This window comes from Hemiscyllium ocellatum, chromosome 36, assembly GCF_020745735.1.
Source record: "Hemiscyllium ocellatum isolate sHemOce1 chromosome 36, sHemOce1.pat.X.cur, whole genome shotgun sequence".
In the NCBI taxonomy this organism is placed as follows: domain Eukaryota; kingdom Metazoa; phylum Chordata; class Chondrichthyes; order Orectolobiformes; family Hemiscylliidae; genus Hemiscyllium; species Hemiscyllium ocellatum.
The window spans coordinates 33,239,980-33,254,741 of NC_083436.1; the positions used below are offsets into that span (position 1 = coordinate 33,239,980).

The 14,762-nt window shown below is 42.3% G+C and overlaps 1 protein-coding gene across 4 annotated transcripts in view; it reads right to left on the minus strand.

The window, feature by feature from the left end:
- Nucleotides 1-14,762, minus strand: part of nrg1 (neuregulin 1) — a 200,415-nt gene that overhangs the window by 158,530 nt on the left and 27,123 nt on the right. For 3 of the 4 annotated variants that reach the window (XM_060851746.1, XM_060851744.1, XM_060851745.1), the window contains exon 2: nucleotides 10,433-10,613. In XM_060851746.1, the coding sequence (XP_060707729.1) occupies nucleotides 10,433-10,613 (181 nt within the window). Of the gene's footprint in view, nucleotides 1-2,124; nucleotides 2,204-10,432; nucleotides 10,614-14,762 lie in introns of those variants that run through there. The other variant, XM_060851747.1, reaches the window with a different exon arrangement.

Below are 14,762 nucleotides of genomic sequence, written 5' to 3' on the forward strand. Positions count from 1 at the left end.
CAGTTAAACACAGCTGATCTGATGTGGCCTTAATTCCACTTTTCTGACTGGCCCCATAACCCTCGACTTCCTGTCAATCAAAAAGTTGTCCAACTTCACTTTTTTGTCTATTCAATAGTGGGATGTGGGCATTGCTGGGTAGGCCATCATTTGCTGCCCATACCTTTTGGGTATATTCAATGACTCAGCCTTGTGTTCTGCCTTGGGACCCTGCAACCATACGAGATCAATGTGGATTTCAACAGGTTCCTCATTCCCCCTCCCCCCACATTATCCAGGTCCCAAGCCTCCAACTCAGTACCACCTTCCTGACCTGTCTATTACCTTTCTAAACTATCTGCTTGACCCTCCTCTTTGACCTATCACCTTCTCCCCACCTTCATCTACCCATCACATTCTCAGCTACACCCCCCCCCCCTCCCATTTATCTCTCAGCACCCCTAGCCCACAAGCCTCATTCCTGGTAAAGGATTTATGCCCGAAACATTGATTCTCCTGCTCCTCGGATGTTGCCTGACCTGAACCACACTCCTGGCTTCTTCCTAATATAGGGGAGTTCAAAATTGGGGGGCATAGTTTTACAGTGAGACATGGAAGATTTAAAAAGGATATGCGGGACAACTTTGTTTTTTATATTGAGAGTGATTGGTGTGTGGGATGAGCTGTCAGTTATGCAGGGACAGTCACAACATTTATAAAGATATTTAGATAAGTTCATGAATAAGGAAGGTTTGGTAAGATATGGGCAAATGCAGGCATATGGAACTATTCCAGTTTGGAAACATGTTCGGTGTGGACGAGTTGGATTGGAGGATTTCCATGTGGTATGACTCTACCTTAAATAGGAAACCCCTCACTTTGAGATTGTCTCTTCATTCTAGATTCCCCCACTGGACGACACATCCTTCCAGCATTTGCACAGTCAAGCGTCTTCAGAATCTTGTGTACTTCAATAAAGAATGCCACACATTCTGCTGAACTCCAATGGGTCTGGGCTCAATTGTTCCTCATAATGATTCCTCTCCAGCCTAGGAATCAGCCAATCAAACCTTCACTGAATGATTTAGCCTTTTGTTTGGCAAGGGGGTTGAGGTTTATGGAGACAAGCTGAGAAAAGTGGAATTAAGTATATCTCCCTCCTTAAGTAAGGAAACCAAAGCTGTGTACAGACATCCGAGTATCATCGCAAACATGCCCTGTCTTCCTGCACTAGAGAGGTGAATGGCTTCTCTGCAGGAGTTAGACTAGATTAGATTAGATTACTTACAGTGTGGAAACAGGCCCTTCGGCCCAACAAGTCCACACCGACCCGCCGAAGCGCAACCCACCCATACCCCTACGTTTACCCCTGACCTAACACTACGGGCAATTTAGCATGGCCAATTTATCTTTGTGACTGTGGGAGGAAACCGGAGCACCCGGAGGAAACCCACGCAGACATGGGGAGAACGTGTAAACTCCACACAGTCAGTCACCTGAGTCGGGAATTGAACCCGGGTCTCAGGCGCTGTGAACAGCAGTGCTAACCACTGTCACTGTGTCTATACTGTACTCCATAGTGTCAGCAAGGATAAAAATGGTAAGTACTCCAGTGCCAAAACAAATAAAATACAGTAGGCCTCTTTGATAACAGTAAATTATTCAAATAATTTCACATCTAAAAACTTAGCTTGCCATTCACTTTAATTCTCGGCCTTTAAGCAGAGCTGCGTTAATTCTGTGTCGAGATGTTACGGCTTTTATTGATACTAGAGTTTGCAACCCAGATCTCACGAAGATCTCCAACACCAGGAAAGACTTGCAGCAATCATGAGAAGCCGGTTTCTGAAGGCATACTCAGAGTTAGGCTGGAAACCTTCTTGAGAGTACGCAGAAACAACTAGTCCTGTGTCTAATTGAGGAATATCTACTTGATGCTAACGTAGGAAAATTCTCCAGCTCTGACAACTTTCACTGCTACACACTTTCTCTAAAGCTGGCTCATTGCTAGCCTCTTTTTTTAAAAAAAAATCTCTGTGGCAACCACATTTTTATAAAGTGGTTTGATGGCAAGGGCTTCTAGCCCAAATCTGTTTGGCTTTAAGCATTTGAGTGTGTTTCAGCTTTTCCTGCTTTCCAATTTACCTTCTCCCTCTCGGGTGGGTGGGTAGCAAGTAGTCATCTTCGTCCCCTCCTCCACCAACTCATCGAAGAGGAGGAACGTGTGAACATGCACATATTGTGTGCACCTGTATACGTGAAAAATTTAAATATAAATACTAGCTAATTGCAGAAGCAAAGTCACATCCCACGGCTCAGTAGCACAGCAGACTGTGCAACAACTCAAGGATAAAGAAAGACAGTCCTTATCCCTACTGTGAGACGCATTAGGGGCTACATGTAATATGAAATATTAATAAAATTCCTTTTTGTGAATCATTTATGTGCACTTGGTACTTTCAGTAGACACGATGGGGATATACATTCTCAAAACTTGTGGGGAATGGTCAGGGAGGGGATGGGATCTCACTGATGTTTTATGTTTGACACAAATTTAGGAAACAAATTTACTTCCAAGGGTTCTTGCAGGCACTTTGCAAAAGCTGTTTATTAGGTGGTGTTGGGAGCCTTCAAATTCTCTATTCCTATTTGATCTGGAGAGATCCGTTCCAGTCTGCTGCTTATCTGAAGATGAGCACATTTGATGTCAAAACACAGCATCAGTATGCCACTGCACACAATAATGCACATGATGGCTCTCCACATACCTTTCAACAAACTCAACAGGATGGCTACTTATTAAAACAGGTATTAGCGTGAGCCCAAGTATGAAAGCAAATCAATTCAGTTGTCCATTAGAAGGTATATGGCAGAGAAGTACAGTACGTATTTGTGTTCAAACAGAGTGGGGAACTTAATGCAGCAACAAATTACTATCACATTGTATTTGCACTGAATGGAGTTCAGTGGGAGTGTATCTGATCTAAGACTAAATTTCCTGAGGTGTTGCGGAGAGGCCTGTCATTCCATAACCACAGATAAATCTTCAAGTGGCAAAGCTAAAGTACTTTCTTTCAACAGCGCCTGGCGCATAGGACCCATCTCCTTGGAGTTTCTGAAAGTGAGAGTTATGGACTACAATATTGCTGATTAGATTAGATTCCCTACAGAGTGGAAACAGGCCCTTCGGCCCAACCAGTCCACACCAACCCTTCGAAGAGTAACCCATCCAGACCCATTTCTCTCTGACTAATGCACCTAACACTATGGACAGTTTAGGATGACCAATTTACCTGACCTGCACATCTCAGGACCGTGGGAGGAAACCGGAGCACCCGGAGGAAACCCACACAGACATGGGGAGAATGTGCAAACTCCACACAGTCAGTCACCCAAGGCTGGAATCAAACCTGGGACCCTGGTGCTGTGAGGCACCAGTGCTAACCACTGAGCCACCATGCTACCCCATATGGAGTCCAAATCACAAGCAGACTCCATTTGAAGTTCTGGGTGTCAATTCATGTTTGAATGATTGAAATTCTCATTTAAAATTATTCAAAGGAGGACACTGTCACCTCTGAATCAACAAATTATGGGCTTGAGAACCATTCCTGAGATTAGTCTCAACTTTCCAGCACAGTACTGAGGGCAGCCACATGCCTGGAGCTGGTATCTTTCAGATAAAACATCAAGTCAAGGTCCGTCTGCCCTCTCACAAAGGATGCTATAGCATTAATCAAAAAACAGAGAAGTTGTCACAGATGTCCTGGCTAATATTTATCCCTCAACATACAATTATAACAGACTACCTGAATATAACTGTTGTGTGAAGGACCTTACTGTGCACAACCTGGCTGCCAGATTACAACAGTAATCACACTTCCTAAGTATTTTATGTTGGCTATAAATTACTTTGGGAAATCCTACGGTCACGAAAAGCATCATATTAGTACAAGTCTCATGTTTGTCACATTATCTTTTGGAACCAACTATAAGAAATATTAAATTATTCTTACTTTTTTCACTGCATGATTAAATTTTGTTTCAATTTCTAAGTTCTCACCACAGGCACGAGGCTTGATTCATGTCTGCGCCAAGTTGGCTAATCCCAACCAAAGAAGTGACAGAGGTGCTCCAATTCACCTCTTTGTTGATGGACTGAGAATGGGAAGCACAAGCTGATCTCATCATTCCTCATTAGTACTTCCATCACACATGGAAGAAAGCTATTTGAGTAAACATGAGAGGGACGTGACACTATAAAGGTTCATGAAAGAAAACTGGAACTGTATGCAACACCCATTGAACTCAGATTTCTTGATTTACTCTCATGATCAAGTCATAAAAAAAGGGACAGCATAGCAGACAGCCATTCAGCCCTGCATCTGTGTGTTGGGTCTCAGTAAGAGTTACATAGCTGGTCTCACACCCCTATTTTTTTTTAGCCATGAATCTTTCTCCCCCCCCCTTCAGATAATCATTAAATTCCCTTTTAAAAGGCATGATTGAATCTACCCCAACCATGCTCTCAGGCAGTGCATTCCAGATCCTCAAATAAGTCACAACATAAAAACATTTTTTCATTGCCTTCTGCCAAATCATCTTAAATCCTCCAGTCTTGACTTTTCTGCCAATGTCAACAGGCTGTCCTCAACTATTCCTCCTGCCCTGTGCTTTTCCAATTGAGTTGTTCTTAATTTACCCATTCAGACATGTTGTGAGACATCTCTGGAGTAGGTAGGGCTCAAAACTAGGGACTTTTTGACCCAGTGTTAGAGAGCCACAATACCCTTCTTTAAATTGCAGCATGGGTGAACTTGCAGCATGGGTTGGTACCTGGGATTTCGATGGTATGGCTATTTCGGAGACATGGGTAGAGTAGGGACAGGCATGGTTATTGCAAGTTCTGGGATTTAGATGTTTCAGTAAGAACAGAGGAAATATTAAAAAGGTGGGGGTGGAGGGGTGTGGCATTGTTAGTCAAGGACAGTATTACGGTAACAGAAAGGACGTTTGAGGACTCGTCTACTGAGGTAGTATGGGCTGAGATTAGAAGCAGGAAAGGAAAGGTCACCCTGTTTAGAGTTTTCTATAGGCCTCCAAATAGCTCCAGAGATGTAGAGGATAGGATAGCAAAGATGATCCTTGATAGGAGCGAGAGTGACAGGTTAGTTGTTATGGGGACTTTAACTTTCCAAATATTGACTGGGAATACTATAGTTCAAGTACTTTAGATGGGTCAGGTTTTGTCCAATGTGTGCAGGAGATTTTCCTGACACTGTATGTAGACAGGCCAACAAGGGGTGAGGCCACATTAGATTTGGTAATGGGGAATGAACCCGGCCAGATGTTAGATTTGGAGGTAGGTGAGCATTTTGGTGATAGTGACCACAATTCAGTTATGTTTACTTTAGTGATGGAAAGGGATAGGTATATACCACAGAGCAAGAGATATAGCTGAGGGAAAGGCAATTACGATGCAATTAGATAAGATTTAGGATGCATAGGGGAAGGAAACTGCAGGGGATGAGCACAATTGAAATGTGGAGCTTGTTCAAGTTACAGCTACTGCGGATCCTTGATAAGTAAGTACTGGTCAGGCAGGGAGGAACTGAGCTGTGGTTTATTAAGGAAGTTGAATCTCTTGTCAAAAGGAAGAAGAAGGCTTATGTTAGGATGAGACATGATGTCTCAGTTAGGGTGCTTGAGAGTTAAAGTTAGCCAGGAAAGATCTAAAGAGAGAACAAGGAAGAGTCAGGAAGGGACATGAGAAGTCGTTGGCGGATAGAATCAAGGAAAACCTTAAGGCTTTCCATAGGTATATCAGGAATAAAAGATTAAGAAATAAAAGAAAAGAGTATGGATAGTAGTGGGAAGTTGACCGTGGAGTCTGGGGAGATGGGGCAAGTGTTAAATGAATACTTTTCGTCAGTATTCACACTAGAAAAATGCGGTTGAGGAGAATATTAAGATACAGGCTACTAGACTAGATGGGATTGAGGTTCACGAGGAGGAGGTGTTAGCAATTCTGGAAAGTGTAAAGATAGAGATGAATAAGTTGATTAGGGATAGTCAACATGGTTTTGTGAAGGGTAGGTCATGCCTCACAAACCTTATTGACTTCTTTGAGAAGGTGACCAAACAAGTGGATGAGGGTAAACCCGTTGGTGTGGTGTATAATGATTTCAGTAAGGCATTTGATAAGGTTCCCCTCTGTAGGCTATTGCAGAAAATACGGAGGCATGAAACAGAGGGTGATTTAGTATTTTGGATCAGAAATTGGCTAACTGAAAGAAGACAAAGGGTGGTGGTTGATGTAAAATACTCATCCTGGAGTTCAGTTACTAGTGTACCACAAGGATCTGTTTTGGATCCACTGCTGTTTGTCATTCTAATAAATTACCTGGATGAGGGCGGGTAGAAGGATGAGTTAGTAAATTTGCGTATGACACTAAGGTTGGTAGAATTGTGGATAGTGATGAAGGATGTGATAGGTTACACAGAGACATAGATAAGCTGCGGAGGTGGGTTGAGAGGTGGCAAATGGAGTTTAATGCAGAAAAGTGGGAGGTGATTCACTTTGGAAGGAGTAACAGGAATGCAGAGTGCTGGGCTAATGGTAAGATTCTTGGTAGTGTAGATGAGCAGAGAGATCTCGGTATCCATGTTCATAGGTCCCTGAAAGTTGCCACCCAGGTTGATAGGGTTGTTAAGAAGGCACACAGTGTGTTAGCTTTTATTGTAGAGGGACTGAGTTTCAGAACCATGAGGTCATGCTGCAGCTGTACAAAACTCTGGTGTGGCCATACTTGGAGTATTGTGTAAAGTTCTGGTCACTGCATTATAATAAGGATAGAACATAGAACATAGAACATAGAAAGATACAGCGCAGTACAGGCCCTTCGGCCCTCGATGTTGCGCCGACCGAATCCTACCTAACCTACACTAGCCCAATAACTTCCAAATGCCTATCCAATGCCCGCTTAAATGACCATAAAGAAGGAGATGTGGAAGCATTAGAAACTGTTCAGAGGAGAATTACTAGGATGTTGCCTGGTATGGCAGGAAGGTCTTATGAGGAAAGGCTGAGGGACTTGAGGCTGTTTTCGTCTGAGAGAAGGTAGAGAGGTGACTTTATTGAGACATACAAAATAATCCGAGGGTTAGATAGGGTGGACAGGGAGAGCCTTTAAGTGCATTTAAATGGTCATTGGATAGGCATATGGACGAGAATGGATTAGTGTAGGTTAGATGGGCTTCAGATTAGATCGGCACGACATCAAGGGCCAAAGGGCCTGTACTGCGCTGTAATTTTCAATGTTCTGTTAATGCCACCATCTGCCACGGTGGGATTTGAACCCATACCCCCAGAGCATTAGGCTGGGCCTCTGGATCATAAGCCTAGTAACAATACCACTATGCCATCATTGCCCTCGAAGTCACAATGCACAATAAGGGCCTATTTTTAATCAACCTATTCAGACATATTATGTCTAGAGCGAGTAGGACTTGAACTTGGATCTTCCGGACCACAGATAGCGAAACTAACACACTACCAGAAAAGCCCTAGCTTTACCAACAGATCCTTGTAAGTGAAGTTTCTCAACCCCGGCACTAAACTCCTCAGATTAATTTAGCTGCAGAACTTGTTAAGATGAGAAATGTCTCACAGCTATCCCTCCCACGTTACTCCTGCAAAGATGATATCAGCATTCGCTGTTTGAGCAAACACATTCCAAAAATCAATAACAAGCCAAAGTTTTTTAAAAAAATGCATGTTAATATTAATGACTTTTTATAAGGCAGTGATTTTTCCTGTAATTCAACGTAAGAGAATAGAATAGTGATGGGTACTGCCAGTCCTTCACTGCAAATCAATAGCTGTTTAACTCCATCATGCACCATCCTCAAATAGAAAAGATAATGGAACTGTAACACTATTATTACATAAAGTTCTCTTTTATGAGCACATATTAGCCCTTCATGAGTTTAAGCCAGTAACTTAATCCTGGAGGTCAGATACCAAACAATGAAACTTTATTCCCTTTTTGAAATAGCTTCTCAACTATCTTCTATTTGGATTCTTCTTTCGTTATTTTTCTTCTTGATCTACTTGTCTTTGCCCATTTCTGCTCATTCATCTGATTATGTCTAGGCTTCGTATTTCACTGCAGTCCTAGTCTGAGTCCATCCAAAATGCAACTGTCCATATCCTATAACCCATCACCCTCTATTAAATGATCTGAAGTCTAAGTCTACCATGGCTTAAATTTTCAAATTTTCATATTTAATCCTTATGTGGTCTCATCTCTTCCAAGTTCTATACTTGCCACACAACTGTTCCATTTTCCCATTGTTGCTTTCTGTCTCTCCCACTCTTTTCCCCAACATAGGCAGCTGTGTCTTCTACCATCCCAACCGTAGATTGTGGGATTCCCTCACTGACTGTCTCTGTCCCTACTTAAAAGTTTAATCAAAGTCTCTCCCTCTCTCTGACTAAGGTTTTAATCTCCCCATGCATTGTGAGATATGAGAGAATGGAGGGCTTTGTAAATAAGAGCTTCAATCAGTTTGCCAGGGCACAGAGAATTATTGAAGGTTGCTGGCATCGTTTATTGACATTGTCTATATTCATCCTCATCTAGATGTTGGTCTCCCCACAGCCCAGCCACAATTCTGCCACCTGCCACTCACTATCACCCCTACTCTTCCCAGCCAGACAAGGCCAAGTGGTGAAGGAGGAGGAGCCAAAGGAAAAGTAACGAGGCAGATTGGGATGGTGTTTGGAGATGAGGAGGGAAACTTAGTGAGAATCTGACCGAATCAGACTGACCATTTGTTTTATTGCCCACCCAATTTTGAAATCAAATCCAATAGATGTCATATTGATGCCAAACCCTCAGTTCTTTTGACATGCTAGGGGTGACACAGTGGCTCAGTAGTTCACATTGCTGCTTCACAGCGCCAGGGACCCAGGATCGATTCCAGCCTCAGGTGACTGTCTGTGTGGGGTTTGCATGTTCTTCCCCGTGTCTGCGTGGGTTTCCTCCTGGTGCTCCGGTTTCCTCCCACAGTCCAAAGATGTGCAGGTTAGGTGAATTGGCCATGCTAAATTCCCCAATGCGTTCAGGGAAAATGTATGTATGTTGGGTGCATTAGTCAGGAGTAAATGTAGAGGGATGGTTTGGGTGGGAGGGTCAGTGTGGACTTGTTGGGCCACACTGTAGGGATTCTATGATTACTATTATTTTCGACAAATGAAGAAGAAGATGATACTGGGGAATCCATCTGTTTGCTAAACAACACAATAAACAGCATGTTTTGAAAGCTTTTCTTTAAACTAAAGGCTGGTTTAGAAGGTTTTAAAGAGCAAAAAGCAAGCCATTTACATGGTTAAACAAAAGACAATATTCCAGGGAATGTTAAGAAATGCATGGGGCAACTCTGGGAGATCTAGAAATTTCAACTTTAAATCAACACTGCTTTCAGCTAAAGTCAAAGACTGAGAAATTAAGGGATGGCCCTGCCTTCTCGAAGGGCATTGTGGGTTTATCTACAACACATGGACTGCAGTGGTTCCAGAAGGCAGCTCACCACCATCTTCTTAAGGGCAACTGGGATGGGCAATAAATGCTGGCCCAGCCTGTGATGGCCACATCCCACAAGAAGATAGATAAAAGAGGTCTGGAAAATATCCAGGCTCCTAAACTCTACTGAACAGGGACACTTGGAGATGAAGCAGATGACATTACGTTTCAGAGCTCTCACTCATTAAAAGGATATGTTACAGATATTCGTAAGAAGGTATCAATCAAAATAACAGTAGATGCATTCAGCTGTAACTGTGGGAATGAAACATATAAATGCATGCAAGGCGATAAGCTCTTGATAGCTGGAAGTGAGTAAAGAGACACTTTAGAAGCATCAAACAGACTGACCCACTCTTAAACAGCTATTATCATCCAGGTTGTGGAAGCAGAGTTGAGTGACACAATTTTTCCAACAATGTCAGTCAAGTGAGACATTTTATTTGTACTCCAGACATGAACAACACCAGCAGGGGTCACATTTATTACTCATCCCCAGCTATCAAGAGTGGGACGTAGAGCTGGACTGGATTCACCCATCATTCAGGATGTGATTAGAAAAGTGGACAGTTTGACTTTCATTTCAAGCCTTTAATGTGTTAGATCACAAGTTACCAGAGCTATTCTGTCTGGTAAGGCAACTTGGAATATGAATCATGACCTTCTGATTACCGATCCAGGATGCTAAGCGCTTTACCCAGGAGAGGGACAGTACCACAGGGTGCACTGATAATCAAATAAAGGAAGACCAGGTTAACAATAAATAGGACGAAGACACTGTCACTTTGATCAAAGGATGCATTTATGAAATCTCCTGCCAGTCAACAGTGATTGGAAAAAGATACCACATTCAGAACTGGACATACCTTTTCTTTCTCTTTATCCGGATTTCTTTGGATTTTTTATTACTGATCAGTTCTTTGCCATCTTTATACCATTTGAAGGTGGGTTGTGGATAACCTGAAATGGCTTCACATCTCAACACGAGCTTCTTCCCCTCATTCACCACCACATCACTCTTCAGTGGTTTTATCTTTGGAGCTGAAGCTTTGAGATAAAAAGAGAAAAAAAGGGCTACTGGTTAAACTGCTGTCTCCCAAGAGTAAAATAAGATGATTATCTTAAGAACTTTTTAAAGTATTCAGTCCCTCAAGCCTGTTCACTAGACCAAACTAGCTGCAATAACACAAAGCTCTTGCCTGAAAGTCTGATGCTATTAACCATAGGGCTGGGTTTTCACCTGTACATGCAAACATTGCAAATTGTCCGTTTAGCACAGAAATTTCATCTCCATTGACTTTAAAAGTCAGCATTGGCCTTTGAAGTGGCTGTCATGAACCAGTTGCCTGTTTTAAATCATCATAGAATCCCTACAGTGTGCAAATGGGTCATTTGGCCCAATAAGTCCACAATGAACTCCTGAAGCATATCCCACTCAGACCCATTCCCCTACCCTATTATTCCAGATTTCTCCTGACCAATGCACCAAACCTACGCATCTCTGAACACGATGGGCAATTTAGCATAGCCAATTCACCTAGCCTGCACATCTTTGTGATTGTGGGAGGAAACCCATGCAGACATGGGGAGAATATGCAAATCCCACACAGCCAGTTGCCCTAGGCTGTACTTGAACCTGAGTCCCTGGGACTATGAGGCAGCAGTGCTAACCACTGAACCACCGTGCCATCCCTTAATCAGCTCTGATCTTCTCTATTGACTTCATCGAACAGAGTTATGGAGCAGGAAGCCAGGTTCCCCTTATCCACTACTACCCAAATGAAGTCAAAATTGACAAAAGATAGTATACATTGAAACAATATCAAGAGATAAGACTAGAAGCTGTTGTCTTAAGGTATTTAAACACCCAAGGGAGTTTCCAGGAACCACAGTGAACGTTGCAACTACGGCTTATCTTTAAGACTACACTGGACAAGCCAATGTTGCACATTGCATTAACCCCCATTAACAATTGGACTTTCAAAGAAGAAATCATTAATTTAATAAAACTGAGCAAAGGAAGAGCACTTTTTGGAATATAAAGATAAATGATAATAAAAGAATGTTATAGTGATTATGATAAGTGTAAAACCATGGTAGATGTTTCCACTTGTAGCAGAGCTCAAAACTAGAGGCCATAAAATGTAAGATAGTGACTAATCAATCCAATTATGAATTCAGGGCAAGCTTCTTTTTAAGAGAGTACTTAGAACGTGTAATTTCCAACCACAAGGTGTATTTGTGGTGAATAGTACAGATGTAATTAAGGAGAAGCTCAATAAACACACAAGGGAGAAAGGAATAGGAAGATATGTTCATAAGAAGACATGAAGACAGCTGGGAGGAGATCTGTCAGGAACATTATCCCCACACAACGGTTGGGCCGAATGGCCTGTTTCTGTGCTGTTCGTTCTCCACAATTATACTTCAGGTTGCAGCTCTTTTTGATTTACATGTACACTTATCAGTAGAATTCAGACAGACAGAGAGAACATATTTTGCATGCTACATACAAAGTCATCCATAAGCACTTATTGTTGGGAACAAACTGACTGAAACATTTAAGTTCCTATGAAGTCAATATTTAGAGCCTTTCAATAGCCAAAGCACAACTTTCATTAATTGCTTTAATTACAAAGACACCTGGAAGCCAATTATATGCATCGTCCTCATTATAGTCGTCACTGGTCCATCTGCCTTGAGCTCCCGCAACATCTGCACAATAATAACCCCCACACTCCTAATTAACAAACAGTTCAAATACACAGCACTGAAGTGTTATGCTCATTTAAATTCAATTATCTTGAAAATGTTCAAATAAAAGCTTTTCTTTTTAGAATAAAAACAAATATCTTGGAAAGCATTCAAAATGGCTGAGGCCCAACAGCACCATTTCAGTAATGAGGGCGAATTAGCAATGAGGACCTGAAATTACACAGTGGGATATCAACGCATAAACTCCCAACCTGGTTCAACTGCAGTTTCTGTCTCTCTCATTTTATTTCTCAAAGGCTTCTATACAGTGTTTGATGTTCTCATCGTTGTTTTCAAGGTTCTACACAGCCTCACCCCACCCCATCTTCGAAACCTTCTCTCGCTCTGCAATGCTCCCAGATCTCCATGTTGCTCCCAAGCTGCCCCCTTACACAACACAAACCTGCCACTTTAGTGGCAATTCCTTTAGCTGCATAAAACCCAAGTTATGACATTCCCTAACCTCACCTTCCCTTTCTCTCTCTCTTTTTTCAAGGCCCTCCTTTTGGACCAAGCTTTTGGTCACCTATCTGAATATTACCTTATTTGATTTGGTGTCAAATTTTATTCAATAATGTCCAAGTGAAGAACCTTAAAAAGGTAGTTAGTCCCTCTTAGAAAACTATACAAAAGCAGTTGCTGTTGTTAGATACAAGTTTTCTGGGTTGAAATCAATAGGCAAGAATGCTAGGGAGGTGATAGCCTAATGGTATTATCACTGGGCTATTAAACCAGAGACTGAGGTATTGTCCTGGGGACCTGGGTTTGAATCCTGCCGTGGTAGATGGTGGAATTTAAATTCAATTTTAAAAAACTGGAATTAAAAGCCTAATGATGATCACGAATCAATGGTCAATTGTCAGAAAAACCCATCTGATTCAGGGAGGGAAACTGCCATCCTTCCTGGTCTGTCCGACACTTGATTCCAGACCCACAGCAATGTGGTTGACTCTTAACTTCCCTCTGGGCAATTAGGGATGGGCAATAAATTCTAGCCTAGCCAGTGATACAATTCATTCATGGGATGAGGGCATCACTGATCTAAGGATTTTGCTTGCCATACTGTGAGCTATTTTCTCTACATATTTTAAGTTGTTTTTCAGAGAGAAAATCTGGGGTGGCACCTTTCACTCCTTCCCCAGGCATCATTGTAGAAATAGGAACTCCTTTCTCGTGTAGGGAAGCACCCCACAGATGTATGATCCTGAGCCTCCATTTTGTTTTTGTTCCTATCTGGGTGTGTTTGACCTTCACACAATGCTGTACTACGTCAGGGACCTGAATCCAAACTTACTGTGCAGTGGAGCAGGGAGGCGGCGGTGTAATCTTAAAGGTATTATCGTTCAGATTGGGGATCAATTTTGGAATGATCCCATGTGATTTTTAAAAAGTGTTTCAATTAGTAAAACACCATTTTCTCACTCCCCTGCACGAATGAGTAAAAACAGCAATGTATGTTGCATCGAAATGTCATTGTTTTAGTCATTTCGGAAGGTGATAGCTACAGCTCATGGATGGATCTCTTGTCTACGATTCTGAAGCTTGCAGATTCCACTCCCCCTGCTTTGAGATTTGATTCTCATCTGATGCAGTGGTGCAGCGCTGTCAGGCAAAATGCATTTCAGACGAAACCTTAAGTCAAAGCCTTTGTCAGCCTGCAGACGATCCCACAATCCTGTTTAACCATGAATAATGTAGCCTTTCTGGGCAAATGTTTAACCATTAGCTAACTTAGTTAACACAGATTGGCCAGCCATTATCACATGGAGGAATAGCTGTAAGGAAAAACATGAACACCTTGACAGAAAGGCAGAGAGTGTCTAATTAATTCGGTGAAAATAATTCGAGCAGAGACTTACTGCGTTTGGCTCCTGCTATGTAAAACTGAGATGGCACGTCTGTCAAGAACAAAGATGGGGATTTGTTTGTTACCATGTGGAGAACTTTATAGAGAAATGATTGGAAATCCTCACGGCTAGGTCGGTAGTTTAAGGTGACCCCCAAACCTCACCTCCTTCAGAGCAATTTGGGAAGGACAACCAATGCTGGCCCAGTGACCTTCACGGTCCTATGAGTGAATAAAAGGTTTTCGATGCGATCACTGGTGTGCAGTTCCATACAAGGATAGCAGAGCCAGAAATCTCCCATTTCATTTCTCTCTTCGAGAAAGCTACACATAGGAGGTGGAATTTCACCTTTGACAGTTTGGCTGACAGAAGTGGTTGAAGACTTTGAGTCTCTACTTGATGGAGTTTAGAAAGATGAAGGGGGAATCTGTTTGAAGTTTACAGCATAGTGAGAGGTACTGGATGAAGTAGACGTGGAGAAGGTGTTTTGACTAGGATCCGAGGGCACGGCCTGAGGGTGACAGTTTGACCCTTTAGAGCTGAGAGGAGGGGGAGTTTCTTTGACCGGAAGGTAGCGAATCTGTGGGACTCATTG